This window comes from Kryptolebias marmoratus, linkage group LG3 (genome assembly GCF_001649575.2).
Source record: "Kryptolebias marmoratus isolate JLee-2015 linkage group LG3, ASM164957v2, whole genome shotgun sequence".
NCBI lineage: Eukaryota > Metazoa > Chordata > Actinopteri > Cyprinodontiformes > Rivulidae > Kryptolebias > Kryptolebias marmoratus.
In genome coordinates this window covers 18,078,451-18,095,656 of record NC_051432.1, presented here as the reverse complement: position 1 = coordinate 18,095,656, position 17,206 = coordinate 18,078,451, and the positions used below count along the sequence as shown (strand labels likewise).

General features: G+C 39.4%; 2 protein-coding genes across 4 annotated transcripts; both read right to left on the bottom strand.

The window, feature by feature from the left end:
* Window positions 1–49: 49 nt before the first annotated feature.
* LOC108244774 (intercellular adhesion molecule 1) lies at window positions 50–5,397 on the bottom strand. Of its 2 annotated transcripts, none has more exons than XM_017431276.3 (5): window positions 5,241–5,397; window positions 4,158–4,418; window positions 3,684–4,013; window positions 1,935–2,189; window positions 50–1,814 (listed from the first exon to the last, which is right to left on the bottom strand). In XM_017431276.3, exons 1-5 carry the CDS (start codon window positions 5,311–5,313, stop codon window positions 1,642–1,644), a joined length of 1,092 nt encoding a protein of 363 aa, XP_017286765.1. In that variant the 5' UTR covers window positions 5,314–5,397; the 3' UTR covers window positions 50–1,641. The 2 variants fall into 2 exon arrangements, with proteins under 2 accessions (XP_017286765.1, XP_017286846.1); XM_017431357.3 differs by lacking the exon at window positions 5,241–5,397 and adding an exon at window positions 4,613–5,182.
* Window positions 5,398–7,893: 2,496 nt separating this feature from the next.
* LOC108243232 (intercellular adhesion molecule 1) lies at window positions 7,894–14,886 on the bottom strand. Of its 2 annotated transcripts, none has more exons than XM_017428645.3 (8): window positions 13,530–13,870; window positions 13,075–13,335; window positions 12,601–12,930; window positions 12,143–12,409; window positions 11,665–11,994; window positions 11,200–11,466; window positions 10,717–11,046; window positions 7,894–9,770 (listed from the first exon to the last, which is right to left on the bottom strand). In XM_017428645.3, exons 2-8 carry the CDS (start codon window positions 13,229–13,231, stop codon window positions 9,670–9,672), a joined length of 1,782 nt encoding a protein of 593 aa, XP_017284134.1. In that variant the 5' UTR covers window positions 13,232–13,335; window positions 13,530–13,870; the 3' UTR covers window positions 7,894–9,669. The 2 variants fall into 2 exon arrangements, with proteins under 2 accessions (XP_017284134.1, XP_017284057.1); XM_017428568.3 differs by lacking the exon at window positions 13,530–13,870 and adding an exon at window positions 14,593–14,886 and having other exon boundaries at window positions 7,895–9,770.
* Between the last annotated feature and the right edge of the window lie 2,320 nt (window positions 14,887–17,206).

Genomic DNA, 17,206 nt, shown 5'->3' with positions numbered 1-17,206 from the left:
ACGATTCAGTCAGAGCCACATTTTCACCCAGAACAAACAGAACTGCATCTTTTCATTTGTAAAAAAGTACAATTTATTTACATTTATCAAAATACATTTAAAAGATTTATGTTTTAATACTGGATTTTCAGCTTGCAGTTGCTTCTTTAAAGTATTTTGCTGCATGGTTCCTTTTCCTCTTCTCAGAAGCAATTATGTAGCACCGCATTGTAATTACCATGCACACAATTATATACTAGAGCTACTTTCTGTGGGTTAGAAAGAAACTTTCTCAGTGGTTTCACAAGCAGTAGAGTGGGGGTTTTCAGTTTAACACTGAGTGTCTAAAAAAATCTGTGAAGCTCTTTATGAAAACATGCTCAAAACGAAACAACACGAAACAGAAAAAGGAAATGCACACCTATCTGTTAAAGCCCTATAAATTTCATTTTTAAGTTTTTCGTCTTCACACTCTACATCCAGTTACATACAGTATGTAAAAAGAAATGCTTTAATTTCTTTTTCCCATTAAACCATGAAACACATCCCTGGAGCCGGTATCTCACTGGGTTGGGACTGTTGGAAACTGGTTTCTGAACAGCAGTCACGAGGGAGTCTCCAAAATGTCTTCAAATATTTGCGGGAGTTCTCAATTTCTTAGTGACTTGTGGCGTTGTTGCTTGAATTTTGAACAAGTTTGAAAATTGCCAAGAACTAAAAAAAGACACACAGGTGATAATTAATATATACATTTTTTTTAAAATGGCCCATATATAAACATGGAACAGCTGCCAAAGTGAGTTCAAAGCTGGCTGAGGTGGGTATAATATGAGCAATAAAATAATGTGCACGGCCTATATTACAGTTTTGCAAGTCGTGCACACAGAAATAGGCAGTCATTTTCAAAATACTGGTTGCACAACATGTGGCTACACGGCTGGCTGGTCATTTGGCTTCAAACACTCATAATTCAGTGAGGCTGCAACTAAAAAAATCCTCTAGTTTCTTTCAATCTTGAGCCACCTTAACGTTTCAGTAAAAGCATCAACGTTCCAACTAAAACCTACAGCAAGATGCTGACGTGACAGAGAAAGAAACAAATTCACATTTGTCTGTTTAAAAGATTAATAAAGAATAAGTTTTCTATTTTAGTTACTTCACATATGAAAACTTCTGTATTAAAAGCTTGTAGTTGCCAGTTCAAACAGAATAAAAGAAAACAAAAAAACTTAGTCTTCCCATCATCATGACAATTTTTACATCCATTCTTTTATCAAACATTAAAAAGAAAAAAAAATAATAATTCAGAACTTTAAACAATTATCATCTGTGATCTATTCTTGCCTCAAGCTTCAGGTAAAAGTGTGAGCAGCAAGTAACTGTTGAGCTTCTGGTGATTTATTCATACAAAAATAAAGTATAGGAGGAAGTGGAAACTTCCTCTCGGCACTCAGGATGCATAAGAGTCACTGACACTTTTCTTCTAATCCTCTTGTTTTCTTCTCCTTACAAAGTGTCAGTGAAGAGATTCATGGAAATTATGAGAGAAAAGAAGCTGCAGATCCAAACAGATCCAATCCAGAGACACAGCAGCTAACTGTGAGCATCTTTCAGGTGATTCAGATCCGGTCCAAACTCCAGTCTGTCCACACTCATGTGGGTTTAATCTCTAACAGGAACTGCAGTGTGCTGCGAGCGTAAACGGAAAACATCCTTTAAGCTGTAATTTCCCATCCGGTTGGGTTTGTAGTAAAAGATGTATATCAGTATCGCTCCAACCAAAACTGCTACTGTTACTGCTACTGCTGCTGCTATAATGTACACATTGGGGTTAACTGTAAAAGAAAAAAGAAGTCACAGAGAATACCATCAGTCAGTGGATTCAAAAACAGTCCCAATGAATATCCTTATTTATTTAATGTGGGTTATTTCTCAACATTACTCAGAGAACTCACCTTTGACGTCTACATTAAATGTCTTCCACACAGTGCCCACGGTGTTACTGACAGTGCAGTTATACGTCCCTTCATGCTCAAACCCCACAGACTGAACAGTAAAAACACTGCCATTGTGGCAGGAGCCACTGTATGGAAGCGCCCAGGTGTACGAGGGGGCGGGGTTTCCCTCAGCCGAGCAGTTCAGGTACAAAGGGTTTCCTTCGGTGACTTGGATTGTATCTGGATTCTCTGAAACCAGAAGCTCAGGTCGATCTGTGTGTGGGTTTGGAAAGAAGGAAATGGCTGTTAGAATTCAACTCAGTTCCTCCAAACTGAGGTTGTTCACAGAGCCATCTACAACAGGTAAGATATTAATTGCTCATAACCTTAACATAGAACCCCACTTCAAAAGACCTGAACTATCCCTTTATGTGACAAATATTTTTGAAGTATCCTGGCATGCTACTATTTGCACCAAACACAGTGCAACATGTGCTGCTTGTCATTTAACAAACCATCACAAAATTTCAAATAAGTTCTGAAAGAATCTAAAACTGACGGCTTTATGGCCGTTTGATTCTCTGAAAAACAGAAACAATGTGTTGCAACAGACACAGCAATATATAACATAACATATTACACATATGGATCAAAACTGGCATTTAATGATGTTTTTGTATTAATTAGAATCTATTATTGAAAAAACTACAACTCTGCAAGGGTTGCTACATGATACTGAACTAGGTGTAATTTCAAAATGTAAACAAAATGTTGTTTACCTACGCAAACAACCGAAGTGACTAAAAAGAGATCAGCATTGGAAGGGCTGTTTAGGATGTAGAAATCAGACAATTTATATGTATTTTTATGTTATGTATACGTTCAGATTTGTTCAGTAAAGTATGTAGATAAAAGTGCTTTGTTTACTTTGAGTGATGTCAGAACTGGAAAACGACCAGAGTAAACTCTTTCAACATTTGATTTAATTCAGGAGAACCTTTTTTATGTCTGATTTCATAGTTTGTAAAGAGTTCCTTTAATATATCCTGTTCCTGTTTCTGACCATTTGACAAAATATGATTCTCAGGATAGTATTTTGTTTTCTTGCAGCTAAAAACTCCAGTATCTTCAGCAACACTTTCCTTGTTCTGTCTCTTAGATTGAACAGTTTCTTTTTCAGAAGAACAATCAGCCAGCTTTAGCAGAAGTTAAAAGTGATGTAACCAAAATAGCAACATACATACCATACAAAAGAAATTTACTAGAAGGAAGTGTCTGTAAGATCCAAAAACTGCAGAATTAAGAAATAAATCTAAGTTTATAACTGAGTCTATGTCCTTCACATTCAGTGACTTATGGGGTTTTTACTGATTGAAGGAGCTTCAACGTAAAACCTGAACATGTAAGTTAGAAACGCACAGATACATCCCTCAAACATTTGTGTTTTATTACAGCTTGATAACTGCATTTATGAAACTAACAAGATTTATTTACATGTAATTTATGTACTGAAAACAAAAATGATTTGAGTGAATTAATCAACAAAAGGTTGTTTCTGTAATAGCTTAACAAAAAGTCCACTAAATTGCATTTTTTCCATGAGAGGATTTGTTTGATAAAGTTGTAGTAAAGTTGAATTATTATATTACTGTTTGTGCTTATTTAAAATAGAGTAAAAGTGCAGCAAAGGGCTGAAATACTTTTAAACAGTTCTGTTACATTTAAATGAGCTTTTTTTCCTGTTTAATTTGTTTCCATTAGACTTACATAGGACTACAGCTGTGAGTTTTTCAGATTTCACCACAGGAGGGCGCTGTGGTCCTTCAGGCCCCAGCTCCAGCTTGGCTTCACACCAGAACTGGGCTCCATCATCTTGTCTCCTGGTTCTGTAGCTCAGAGTGAAAGTCTCGGTCACTGGTTCCTTTGTGGTACTGTTAGATGTCCTGTGACCCAGTGGTGTGGATCCTCTGTAGAAGGTCACAGTGAGGTGTTCAGCAGGCGCTATATTTCCCACAATGCACTGCAGGGTGTACTCGCTACACTCAGTCATTGGCCCAGTGTGATTCACAACACTCATGGACACACTCTGTGGAGGCTCTGAGATAAACAATAAAAAACAAAGATGTAAAGGCCGACACAAAGCAAAACAAGATCCTGTCAACAGGAGCAGAGTTGCTCATTTCTGTTTATTTGAACAAATGGAGAGTTCAAGCTGTGACAGGAAACATTAAATCTACTCACGGTAGAGGATAAGAGGCAGGGTGGTAAAACACTGGCCACCAGTCTTCATATTATAAAAGCACATTGGCTCTGAACCCCACTCAGTAAGGCTTTCAACTGTCCAAAAAAATGTAGTTCCATTTTGTGATACTTTCCCCACCGATTTCTCCAAACCCATCTTTTCGTAGTGACAGTCATTTTTGCAAACATCACATCTGGCTTTGGCTGAATCTCTGAACTTCACTACCAGTCTGGATGGAGTGAACACAGGTTTATCGCAGTCTGAAAGAAATAAAACACAGTAAATAATCTGCATTTGAACATCGGCCTCAGCATCTTTCCACACAATCCTTCATTACCTTAAATGCTACCTGGTCACTTAAGGCTCTAGTGGGTATTTATCAGGTTTAATTCACTGGTTCAGTCTCACATTGTGCTTCTCTGTATTTAAATATGTTCATACACGTCACATTCACCTGTGTGTTTTGTTGATTTATGGTTTGTTTTCAGCTGAGTCTCACTTATTTATCAGACCTGCTGGTACCTTCTGACCCCTCCGGATCCCTCAGATCCTCTGGAAGAAGTTGTTCTGCTTTAATTAAATGTTTTTCAGTGCCTTATTTGACTTATTTCCAGGGAGGGGAAAGAAAGAGAAAGAGAAAGAAAGAGTTTTGTTTTCAGAGATGACCAGAAATCCCTCAGAAATCAGGGCACTGCATACTCCAAAAGCAACTGCTCGAGATCTCTTGGTGAACACAACGGGGAACTCTTTTTAACCCAACAAATTACACATGAACTGGACAATCAAACTCCTATCACCTCCTCAGTAACTCTGCAAGGATAAATGTTTAATTTTACACACAAAGTAACACACAAATTATGCTGGTTTAGATTCCCACTCACCCAGGGTATGGTAAATCCAAAAAAGCTACAGAACAGAAGTCCAGTTGTTTTTGTTTATTTTTAACAGAAATCTTATAAGATGAGATCAGTGACAGGATCTCTGTATAGTTATAGTTGTTACTAAATGTGATATTTTACACACTGCGTCTGTAAAATGTCAACTGGAGCTTAAACCTCGGACAGAAGACAACAAGGACTTACCAGAACCGGACACTCGGGAGTCGCCCAGAAAATCCAGCAGCAAAATAACCAAAACCCCACAGCAGGAAAACATTTTGTTCTGAAGGAGGAGGACGTGTGTGTGATGGCAGAGCACAGCCTCCCACTGAAAGTAAAAACTCTCCACTTCTTCTTTGTTGGTTTTATTAAACCAGAGGGAGGAGGAGGAGCAGGAGGAGGTGGAAGAGGCAGGCACTACGCACAGTTTTAGAAAATGTCTGCTTAAGGTGTGGTAGAGAAATCTGAAACTGAAACTACAAGAGGAAATCGAGTAATTGTTGCGATTTTTTGGAAAACCCCAGTGATCACAGAGGCTGACTGAGTCATGATTCATTCTGGTGACGGTTGAGTCTTTCCTGTTGAACTCAGAGCAAAAACAGTTTTCGTCCTTTTTCTCTCAGTAGGTAGCAAAAAAAAAAACATATAAAACTGTTTATGTGCTAAATACCTCACGAACCGCTGAGTGGATGGTAATGAAACTTTTAGAACGTAATAACTGGATGTTTATCTACAACTGATGACCTTTAGGAGTCAACTCAATTCAAGATGGCCACCACAGCCAGCAGGTCATAAAAAACACAAAAATGGCCATAATTTGGTCAAATTTACAGATATTGAGCTACAATGTGGCGTAGCAGTAGCTGAGAGTCATCCCTAACACATGATATGAGCCCTAACTGATCGCACAAGATTTTCTTTTTAAAACTTTACAGGGAACTATTAGAGTAAATGCAGTTTGCCTGTTAGCAAAATATCTCATGAACCACTGGACGAATCATAATGAAACTTTCAGGAAGTAATAATTGGATATGCATCTACAGCTGATTAACTTTTTAAGCCAACCAGAATCAAGATGGCCGTCACAGCCAACTGGATGTAAAGAACACAAAAATGGTTATAATTCAGTCAGTTTTACAGATATTGAGCTACAACGTGGTGTGGTAGTAGCTGAGAGTCATCCTCTACACATACTCTGAGTGTAGTGTCTCAGGATATTGTGCACAACTTTAAGGTTTGACCAAAACAGCTACAGCTGCATCATTTCTCAACATAAGTTGATTTCAGTCTAAAACTCTGGGATGAAAGGTGACAGGCGGTATGCATTCCCTCAAGGAATGCTTGGACTTTATTTTAAAAGTGAAGTTATTTATTACTTTTTTTATGTGTTCATGATATCTCTAGACGTTTGACTTACCCTCTGGGATTTAAATTTTGTCTCTTTTTAAACAACAACCCTAAAGACACGTCTCAGTTTTCAGTTTTCAGTTTTGTTTCTTCTCACAAATAAATGTGTTCAGATCACCTCTCCTGATGTAAATGTCACACGGGGGCTTTCTTTGGCTGATAATCTGGGGAACATTCCACACTTCGTGCTCTCGACCCAGAGTTCCCTTATCTACTTCCTGATAGCCCTTCCTCCACTTCACAGGAGAAGTCCTGCTCTGGATCAGCTTTCATGTCGGAAACTATCAGCCACCTTTACTGTCGTCAGCCTGCCTCGGTCGGTTTGACTCTTTCACAATCAATAAGTCCACTTTCATTGTTTCTGACCAGCTTTTTTTTTTAAATAATCTGTTTATTCCAGCCCCCCTCTCCAGCTCCAGCTTGTGCTTACAGAAGACAAAACATCTTATCTTTTCAGAGCCCCTGATGTTTTGGTAACACTCGGTATGACAGGAATGAGCAGCAGAGGCCTTTTACTTCATTTTCCCCTCACACACAGAAGGACAGGGCCCTGGAATTGGATTAAGTACACATCAAACATAATATAAAGCATAGAAATAACAAAAATGTGAGGAACATTCCTTTCCTCTTTGGAGAACTGGAACAAGAGGGCATTCAAATTTGTTCCGGCCAAGTTTTTGTTACCTTTAGACCAAAATCATTCAACAATGACAGCAGAGCTTTTACTTTAAATTATGTAATAAATTTACAGAACAAGCTGGTGCTTTCACAAGCTCTTTTCTTAAACACTGATAAATTATTAGTGTTGAATGATGTCTGGATGTTTTATACAGCCTGGGTCTGCAGGCGTTCATCCGGGTGGAATCCTCCTTTAATGGCTGCGGCTCCCACATAAGCATGTAAACAACCTGGAGCTTGTGGGTAAGAAGTTAAGTAAACTTTTGTCCCATCACTTCCCTTCTTGTCCAGATATGGCCCTATCCAGCTCCAACAAAACCACGGAGGATAAAGTCTCTGGGCTTCAGAACAGCCGTCTACACTTAGAAACATAAAGCTACGCTGGTTATACAGTAAAAGTAAAAGGAAAATAAAAAACAACAAAGAGTGTCATCTCGTTAAAACTCTTTCTTAGCTCCTGTCTTTACATGTAAAGGATGAACCAACAGGTAATAACAGGCAGCTCAGGAGGTTTCTGTGGACAAAAGTGACTCTCATGTGGATTTTTGGACTTTGCAACATTACAGTTGATTCACACACACACACACACACACATACACACACATGTTATGTCTCTCTATCTTTGCAGGGACTTTCCATTGACTTCCATTCATTTCTACACCCTAATTACAGCCTAACCCTGACCCTTACCCTAACCCTAACCATTACCAGTACATACCTAACCCTAAACCAAACCTAAACTCAATTCACACCTCAAGCCTAAACCTAACCCCTAACCCAAAAACATCATTTCTCCTCGTGGGGACCAAAGCCTGGTCCCCACGAGGAGCAGTTCGTCCTCACAAGGTAGTATACTGTATGTCAGGAAAATTATCCCCACAATGTATCAAATACATGACCACACACACACATCTCTAACTGAAACAAAACAAAAGTCATATCTTTTCAAAACACACGTAGGCTCAAATTCTCTTGCATGTGTCCCCTTTCAGTAGATTCAAATCATACTTTATTTGTGTGGAAAAAACTCAATGTCTAATAAATATCCAGCCTTATTTAAACAGTAGTTGTGATTATTTTTTTAAATTGCCATATATTAGACATAACAAAGACGGGACAAGACAAAGTAATAAAGGACAGACACTAAAGGGATAGTTCAAATCTTCTGAAGTGGGGCTCTGTGGGAAATCTTTCTACGATAGGTGAGATGTGGATTGTTCATAACCTTTCCACTGAACACCATTTCAAACAGTTTGAACTATTACTTTTATGTATAGATAAAGAGATAGCATCTAAGAGATACAAATACGTTTTTACGTTGTGTTCAGACAACACAGAAAGGTCACTTTGACCCTAAAGAACCTTCAGTTTGACCTCCTGCTGTTTCACAACTGAATGAAGCTGAGACTGAGTCACTTATCGCCTCGTGTTTGACTTCATCACTCAGTGAACTGTTTAAACTCCTTTAGATCTTGCTGTTTCTAAGTAATGCTTTATAATCGGGTGCACTCGTCAAGTGTGAATTTCCTGATTCATGCCGGATTCAGATGGGAAAATGTGAGATGGCAGGGAGTTTTTGCCTCTGTTTGCACGCATTTTGGACATGACAACACGGTTTCTGTGGTTACGAGAGTTTTATTCTTGTGAAAATTGCTAACGCATGCTTCATTTAGAAATATTTTCCACTTCTGCAAAAAGTCACAAGTTAGAAACACAAAATGTTTAACTATGGGTCAACGAGAAGTTGATGACGGTCACATGTCAGACAGGAAGTTTCTGGAAAGCAACATGAGTTCCGCACACACACACACACTAGCACTCTCAATCATGATAACAACAGAGGTTAGTAGCATTTCTGAACGCTCTGCAGCAGAGATCTCATGTAGATCTTAATGACTCATGAAGACATCAGTCCTATAGTTGGTATTGTTCTCTGGAGGTTCACAAATCTGAAACAAACTAGTAGAGACATAAATGGATCCTCTGAAAGTCATTTGAACATTTTGTCAGTATTATGTTGGGTTGAATGTGAAACAACACTAAAGTAAATCAGGTAACTCTGCAAACTAAAAGCAGCTTTTATATAAACTGTTTTTGTTGCTGTTAAACTACATGTGAAAACTATCATTTCAGTACTACAGTCTGGACCAGCGCCCTCCAGTGGTTAAATGTCTGCTGTTCAAAATGATTTTATTTGAGTATTTAAGGAAACAAATGTGCTGACATTCAAGGGATAGGTCAGATCTTTTAAAGCCTGGGACTTGTTTTAGGATGGCAAAAGTCCACTTTAGTCTTGAAGTAGCCGTTAGTTTATCAATCTAGCCAGAATTAAACATTTTCTCCAAACTGACACCATTCAAAGAGCTATCTACAGCAGGTAAGATATTAACTGTTCATAACTTTTCCACAGAGCTCCACGTCAAAATGCCGGCACTATCTCTTTAGGCTGCACAGGGAACAGCTAGAAGACAGTTTATTGTTTATTATTTACATTCCTTGATAGCGTGCTTTTGTTCTTAAAAATGTACAAACTCACATTTTATGTGAATCAACTCAAACACAAACAGATCAGAAACATGAAACACAAAATGAACACATGATGGAAAACGCTGGCAGCTCCATCGGTTGGTCCAAAGAGCCTCTTCCAACCTGCGAACACAGAGTTAAATAAATCAACATGAATGAAGAGATAACCATGACTGATGTTAAATAAATCTTTTACAAAAAATCCTTTCAGCTGAATTTTAGAAAGGACGCTAACTAAAATAAAGTCAGAAAAAAGCTGCAAATATAAAGAAATATGCCAGGTTTTGGCTTTTATTATATTTTACAGGTATCTTTGTCACATCATAGAAAAATCTGCTTTTCTTTAGTAGTTTTTATACAAACTAAAGCTGACCAGGGGTTTCTGCAACAAAACAGGTTCAGATTCTTTATGTTTCCGTGCTCGAAGTGAGTAAATTAAGCTCATTAAGTTGATCAAAAACAGTGTTGTTCTGATCAAAGGATAAGATCTGATGATTTTATCCAGTTAACAATGAAAATGCACACAATGTCAGACCAAACCCTAGCTGTTTTAAATGCTTTTTACACTGAATGAAAAAAATAATCATTTGAATTATTCTGCAGATCTAATGCAAAAGTCAAAGTTCTTTTTGTGCAACTCAATATTTCTAAAAATGCTTCATGTTTACCACTTGCTGAAACTTATCTGAAAATAATCTGAATGTGCAGAACATATTTGAAGTAATTTCACGAGTATTAAAAATTGCGTAATAAATCATAAAATAAAATTAGCATTCCTTTAGTTATCTCAGATAAAAACAGAGGAAGCTTCTGCTCTGTGCAAACCCCCCAAAACTTTGTTCTTTCTGTGAAAGTTGACATTTGGTGTTAGAGGCAGAGGTCGCTTCATGTTTATAATATAATAAATTAAAAGAATAACTGTGACTAATTCTACAATATAAGTAAAAAATTGTAAATATATTTTAAAATGAGCTGTTTTAAAAACATTCCTTATTTGCATTTTTTGTGTCATCAAGGTTTTTTATCCACTCGATGCAAAACTGAGGTAAGGTCAATTCTTTGGACTTACAGTCAAATGTTGCAGTGAGTTTTTCTGATTTCACCACAGGAGGGCGCTGTGGTCCTTCAGGCCCCAGCTCCAGCTTGGCTTCACACCAGAACTGGGCTCCAAAATCTTCTTTGCTGGTGTTGAACCTCAGAGTGAAGGTCTCATTTACTGGTGTCTTTGTGGTACTGTTAGATGTCCTGTGACCCAGTGGTGTGGATCCTCTGTAGAAGGTCACAGTGAGGTGTTCAGCAGGCGCTACATTTCCCACAATGCACTGCAGGGTGTACTCGCTACACTCAGTCATGGGCACAGTGTCATTCACAACCCTGATGGACACACTCTGTGGAGGCTCTGAGGAGACAAAAATAGAAAAATAAACATAATAACAATAAAACACACACACACAAATTATATCAAACCTGTCAACAACAACAAAACAACCACACAGTTTTTTTTACAACTAAACAAAAGGAGTTTAAAATGGGACAATAACAATTTACTTACTGTAGACAGTAACAGGCAGGCTGACTTTACACTGTTCATCATCCAGTTCAAAAAAACAAACAGTATTTGGGTCCCACTCAGTCATGTTGTCTACTCTCCATGACAATTTGGATCCAATTTTATTCACGTTTCCCAAAGTTACGGTCAGATTTAAAAAGTCATAAAGACAGTTGTCTCTGGAAGAGACACACGTCGCGTCGGCTGGATCACCGTACTTCACAACCAGTCTGGATGGAGTGAAAACAGGTTTATCTGGACAAGTCAAATCTGTAAAATAAGAAAACACACACACACTATAAATATCTGATAAAATGATTCTTAAAAATATTTTAAGTCTTAAATAAAGATCAAATTGTTTGCAGCACACTGATGGTTTATAGAACAAAAGATTTCATGTCAAATCAAGGCAGTGTTCACATGTTTTACAATAAACACTATGATGACTTTTTTGTCCTGCAGACTCACACTTTACTGCTGCAGTGAGTTTTTCTGATTTCACCACAGGAGGGCGCTGTGGTCCTTCAGGCCCCAGCTCCAGCTTGGCTTCACACCAGAACTGGGCTCCAAAATCTTCTTTTCTGGTGTTGAACCTCAGAGTGAAGGTCTCATTCACTGGTCTCTTTGTGGTACTGTTAGATGTCCTGTGACCCAGTGGTGTGGATCCTCTGTAGAAGGTCACAGTGAGGTGTTCAGCAGGCGCTACATTCCCCACAATGCACTGCAGGGTGTGCTCACCACACTCAGTCTTTGGCCCAATGTGATTCACAACCCTGATGGACACACTCTGTGGAGGCTCTGAGGAGACAAAAATAGAAAAATAAACATAATAACATTAAAACACACACACGCAAATGAAATCAAACCTGTCAACAACAGCAAAAAAACACAATTTTTTACAACTGAACAAAAGCAGGTCAAAATGGGACAATAACAATTTACTTACTGTAGACAGTAACAGGCAGGCTGACTTTACACTGTTTATCATCCAGTCCAAAAAAACAAACAGTATTTGGGTCCCACTCAGTCATGTTGTCTACTCTCCATGACAATTTGGATCCATTTTTATTTACATTTCCCAAAGTTACGTTCAAATTAAAATATTCGTTATGACAGTTGTCCCTGGAAGAGACACACGTCGCGTTGGCTGTATCACCGTACTTCACAACCAGTCTGGATGGAGTGAAAACAGGTTTATCTGGACAAGTCAAATCTGTAAAATAAGAAAACACACACAATATCTGATAAAATGATTCTTAGAAAAATTTTAAAAGCCTCAAATAAAGATCAAGTTATTTGGAACATACTGATATAAAACAAAAGATTTCATGTCAAATCAAGGCAGTGTTCACATGTTTTACAATAAACACTATAATGACTTTTTTTTTTTTCCTGCAGACTCACACTTTACTGCTGCAGTGAGTTTTTCAGATTTCACCACAGGAGGGCGCTGTGGTCCTTCAGGCCCCAGCTCCAGCTTGGCTTCACACCAGAACTGGGCTCCATCATCTTGTCTCCTGGTTCTGTAGCTCAGAGTGAAAGTCTCGGTCACTGGTTCCTTTGTGGTACTGTTAGATGTCCTGTGACCCAGTGGTGTGGATCCTCTGTAGAAGGTCACAGTGAGGTGTTCAGCAGGCGCTATATTTCCCACAATGCACTGCAGGGTGTACTCGCTACACTCAGTCATTGGCCCAGTGTGATTCACAACACTCATGGACACACTCTGTGGAGGCTCTGAGATAAACAATAAAAAACAAAGATGTAAAGGCCGACACAAAGCAAAACAAGATCCTGTCAACAGGAGCAGAGTTGCTCATTTCTGTTTATTTGAACAAATGGAGAGTTCAAGCTGTGACAGGAAACATTAAATCTACTCACGGTAGAGGATAAGAGGCAGGGTGGTAAAACACTGGCCACCAGTCTTCATATTATAAAAGCACATTGGCTCTGAACCCCACTCAGTAAGGCTTTCAACTGTCCAAAAAAATGTAGTTCCATTTTGTGATACTTTCCCCACCGATTTCTCCAAACCCATCTTTTCGTAGTGACAGTCATTTTTGCAAACATCACATCTGGCTTTGGCTGAATCTCTGAACTTCACTACCAGTCTGGATGGAGTGAACACAGGTTTATCGCAGTCTGAAAGAAATAAAACACAGTAAATAATCTGCATTTGAACATCGGCCTCAGCATCTTTCCACACAATCCTTCATTACCTTAAATGCTACCTGGTCACTTAAGGCTCTAGTGGGTATTTATCAGGTTTAATTCACTGGTTCAGTCTCACATTGTGCTTCTCTGTATTTAAATATGTTCATACACGTCACATTCACCTGTGTGTTTTGTTGATTTATGGTTTGTTTTCAGCTGAGTCTCACTTATTTATCAGACCTGCTGGTACCTTCTGACCCCTCCGGATCCCTCAGATCCTCTGGAAGAAGTTGTTTTGCTTTAATTAAATGTTTTTCAGTGCCTTATTTGACTTATTTCCAGGGAGGCGAAAGAAAGAGAAAGAGAAAGAAAGAGTTTTGTTTTCAGAGATGACCAGAAATCCCTCAGAAATCAGGGCACTGCATACTCCAAAAGCAACTGCTCAAGATCTCTTGGCGAACACAACGGGGAACTCTTTTTAACTCAACAAATTACACATGAACTGGACAATCAAACTCCTATCACCTCCTCAGTAACTCTGCAAGGATAAATGTTTAATTTTACCCAATCTGGATTAAGGTCAAGTGCGCTTTTGTGCCATCTTATCTAAAGATGACACCCCCATCAGGACACCAATGTGAGTCCCCAGGTATGCCGGGTAGCTCAAGCTGCTGTTTGGTGTATATCCACAAACAACAGTCAGAAGAATCCTCCTGTAGCTCAAAGTTATAGATCGGAGCCCCAACACTGAGGCCAGGGGCTTGAGAGCATCCCCCCACCCAACCTTCCCCAGCACAACTCTGGTTCCAGAGCCGAAGCTGTATGTGGAAGTAAGCCCAAATCCTATCATTGCTCAACCTTACTCATTGGTTCAGGTTTTTTTCTTGCTAACAAAGTGGCATTCCACATCCCGAGAGCCAATATTGCCAGGAATCGACACACCCAGGCCCCCATCTAACTCACGCTGCATCCGACATCAACTTCTCCTCAAGCGACACAAAGTCTTTTAAATCATTGTATTTTTTAACTGCTAAAAACATCACAGAAACCCTCACTAAACATACAAAATCACTACTTTCAGGATGCAATACAGAAGGTTATTCACATGATATCTAAACTAAAGGTGGTCATTTCTAGACAACAATCCAGCAGCTTACATAAATACTACAGATATCTTCTATAAACAATGAGTAAATTTATGCATTAGACAGCCCGATGACTCGGACAATTTAACTCTTTACTTACCACTACTGGTCACACAGCAGACGCACAGAAAAGTCACGAAGGAACCCACCGTCAGAATAAAATGGAAAAACATTGTTCTCAGGCAGTTTCAGGTGATTCGGCCTGAAAGGAAAAACTGAATTCGGAGGTCAGAAGCTGAATGTGCTGTGCGAGTTCCTTTTCCCTTTTAAATGTTGGCAGCACAGCCTGTCCTCATCACACATCCTCAGATCATTTTTCCAGCATGCCTCCAGAACGTGGGGCAATTCTGAAAGTGAAAGTGTGGCATGTTTGTATCCCTGGTTTTAGATTTTCACTCACTGAGGGGCTAAAAATCTGTACAGAGAGTAACAATAAAAACTAAAATACTTTTGTGTACTTGACTTTTCTCAGAGCAAATGATCTGCTGTCAGAGTTCCACAAACTAAACACACTTCCAAAGTGTCTAATGAACTTGAGCACAAATTTGTTGGTCTGTTTCTGACCCAAACACATGAAGAAATTAGGGAGTTGAGCTTGAGGAAGTTTTGTTGTGCGCTGAGTCTGAACAGACTTCAATGGGAGTACATTCTTTAAGATTCCGGGGATTTTTATCAGTTTCCTGATAAAAATCCCCGGATGCCTTTCACACTCACTGGTTGTGATCTGCTTCAAGCCCTGCTCCAAAGATTTATTTTGTTCCCTTCCCTTCCCTTCCCTTCCCTTCCCTTCCCTTCCCTTCCCTTCCCTTCCCTTCCCTTCCCTTCCCTTCCCTTCCCTTCCCTTCCCTTCCCTTTATTCCTTGCTGCCTTCCTGTTACTTAGAGCACTCAGAATCTGTTGAAGAGTGTGTTTGCTCTCCCTTGTCGACAAGTGTAACAAACTTTTACTCTTAAGAAGATTTTCAGTTTGAATCGGAATTTTTTTTTTTTTTTACCACAACACCATCTTTGTGGGGCAATGTACTCAGGGACACACCTGCTGAGAAGCAGACCCTGGTAACTGGCTGCTCCATAGTCCGAAATGTGGCACTAAGGACCCGATTGACCATAGATAAATTATTTCTGGGGGCCATAGTGTGTAACATTGAATCCTGCCCGAAACTGTTGACTAAGGCTAAGGTTAAATACTCTAAGATTGCTATCCACGTCGGCGGTAATGACACCAGGATATGCCAATTGAATTGGGGATTTTTGGCTCAGGGCTAGGTTTAGGGTCTCTCCAGGGTTGAAGGGGTTAGGGCCTTTTGGCTCAGGGCTAGGGTTAGGGTCTCCTCAGAGTTGAAAAGGTCAGGGCCTTTTGGCTCAGGACTAGGGTTATGCCAATTGAAGGTCACTAAAGTTAATGTTGCTTCAGTCTGTAACTTTGCAAAAAGTATGTTGAACTCTTTAGTTTTCTCTGATCCCCTCCCCAACCTGACCAGAGACAACCTGCTGGCTATCCAGGTTGTGTCCTGAAAACAATGTGGGCTACGTAGATCACCGGAGGACATTTTGGGGAAAACCTGGTCTGGCGCAGAAAGATGGCTTCCATCCCACTTTCGGGTGGAGCTGCTCTCCTTTCCAGGAATTTGGCCAGTTATTGTTAGTCATCCAAATTATTGGCTACCTAGGGCCCAGTCCAGGAAGCAGAGTTGTAAACAAACACACCTCTCTGCTGCTTCTCCTCTGTTGCTCAAACCCCCACTGAAACTCCAAATAAATAAACCAAAAATCAGCTCCAGAATGATAAATCATAAAAATCTTATAAACAGAGTTACTTTACCACAACAACAAAAAATGAAATCATTAAATGTAAATTACTGAACATAAGATCTCTCTCCTCTAAGTCTCTGTTAGTTCATGATTTGATAACTGATCATCAAACGGATTTATTTTGTCTAACAGAAACCTGGCGGAAACAGGAGGGTTTTGTTAGTTTAAATGAATCCTTCCATCCATCTTATTTACCCGGGGAGCTGGTGCCTATCTCCAGCCGTCCCTGTGCGAGAGGCGGGGGACACCCTGGACAGGTCATAAATCCATCACAAAGACACATAGAGGCAAACAACCATTCATGCTCCCAAACCTAGGGACAATTTGGAGTTACCACTTAACCTAACATGCATGTTACTTGTGGTTCCTAGAGTTTCTAAAAGTAAAACAGGAGGCAGAGTTTTTAGTTCTCAGGCTCCTCTCTTGTGGAACCAACTTCCTGTTTCTGTCTGTGAGGCTGACATCCTGTCTACTTTTAAGACTGTCTTTCCTTTTTGATGAATCCTATAGTTAGGGTTGGCTTTGGTTTCTTGAGTTATCCTTTAGTTCTGCTGCTGTAGGCTCAGACTGCTGGAGGACAGACTGTCCACATGTCCTCTGTCTGCTGCTGTAGGCTCAGACTGCTGGAGGACAGACTGACCACGTCCTCACCCTGCTGCTGTCTGTTTGCTCTACTCTCCATGTTAGCATTTGTAATTATTTCTATCATTAACAGGTTTTTCTGTCCTTCTTCTAATAAAAGTCCACCTGGACCAGTCATTCTGTGTTTGTCTGTTTCTCATACTTAACCATTATAATAAAATATAACGTACATTTTGCTTTCTCAACCTTTGCAATTTAAAATTAAAACAGAGTAATTGTTTGTCTTCTTTTTTTTTCTCTCTCTTGACCTAAAGATAAAAT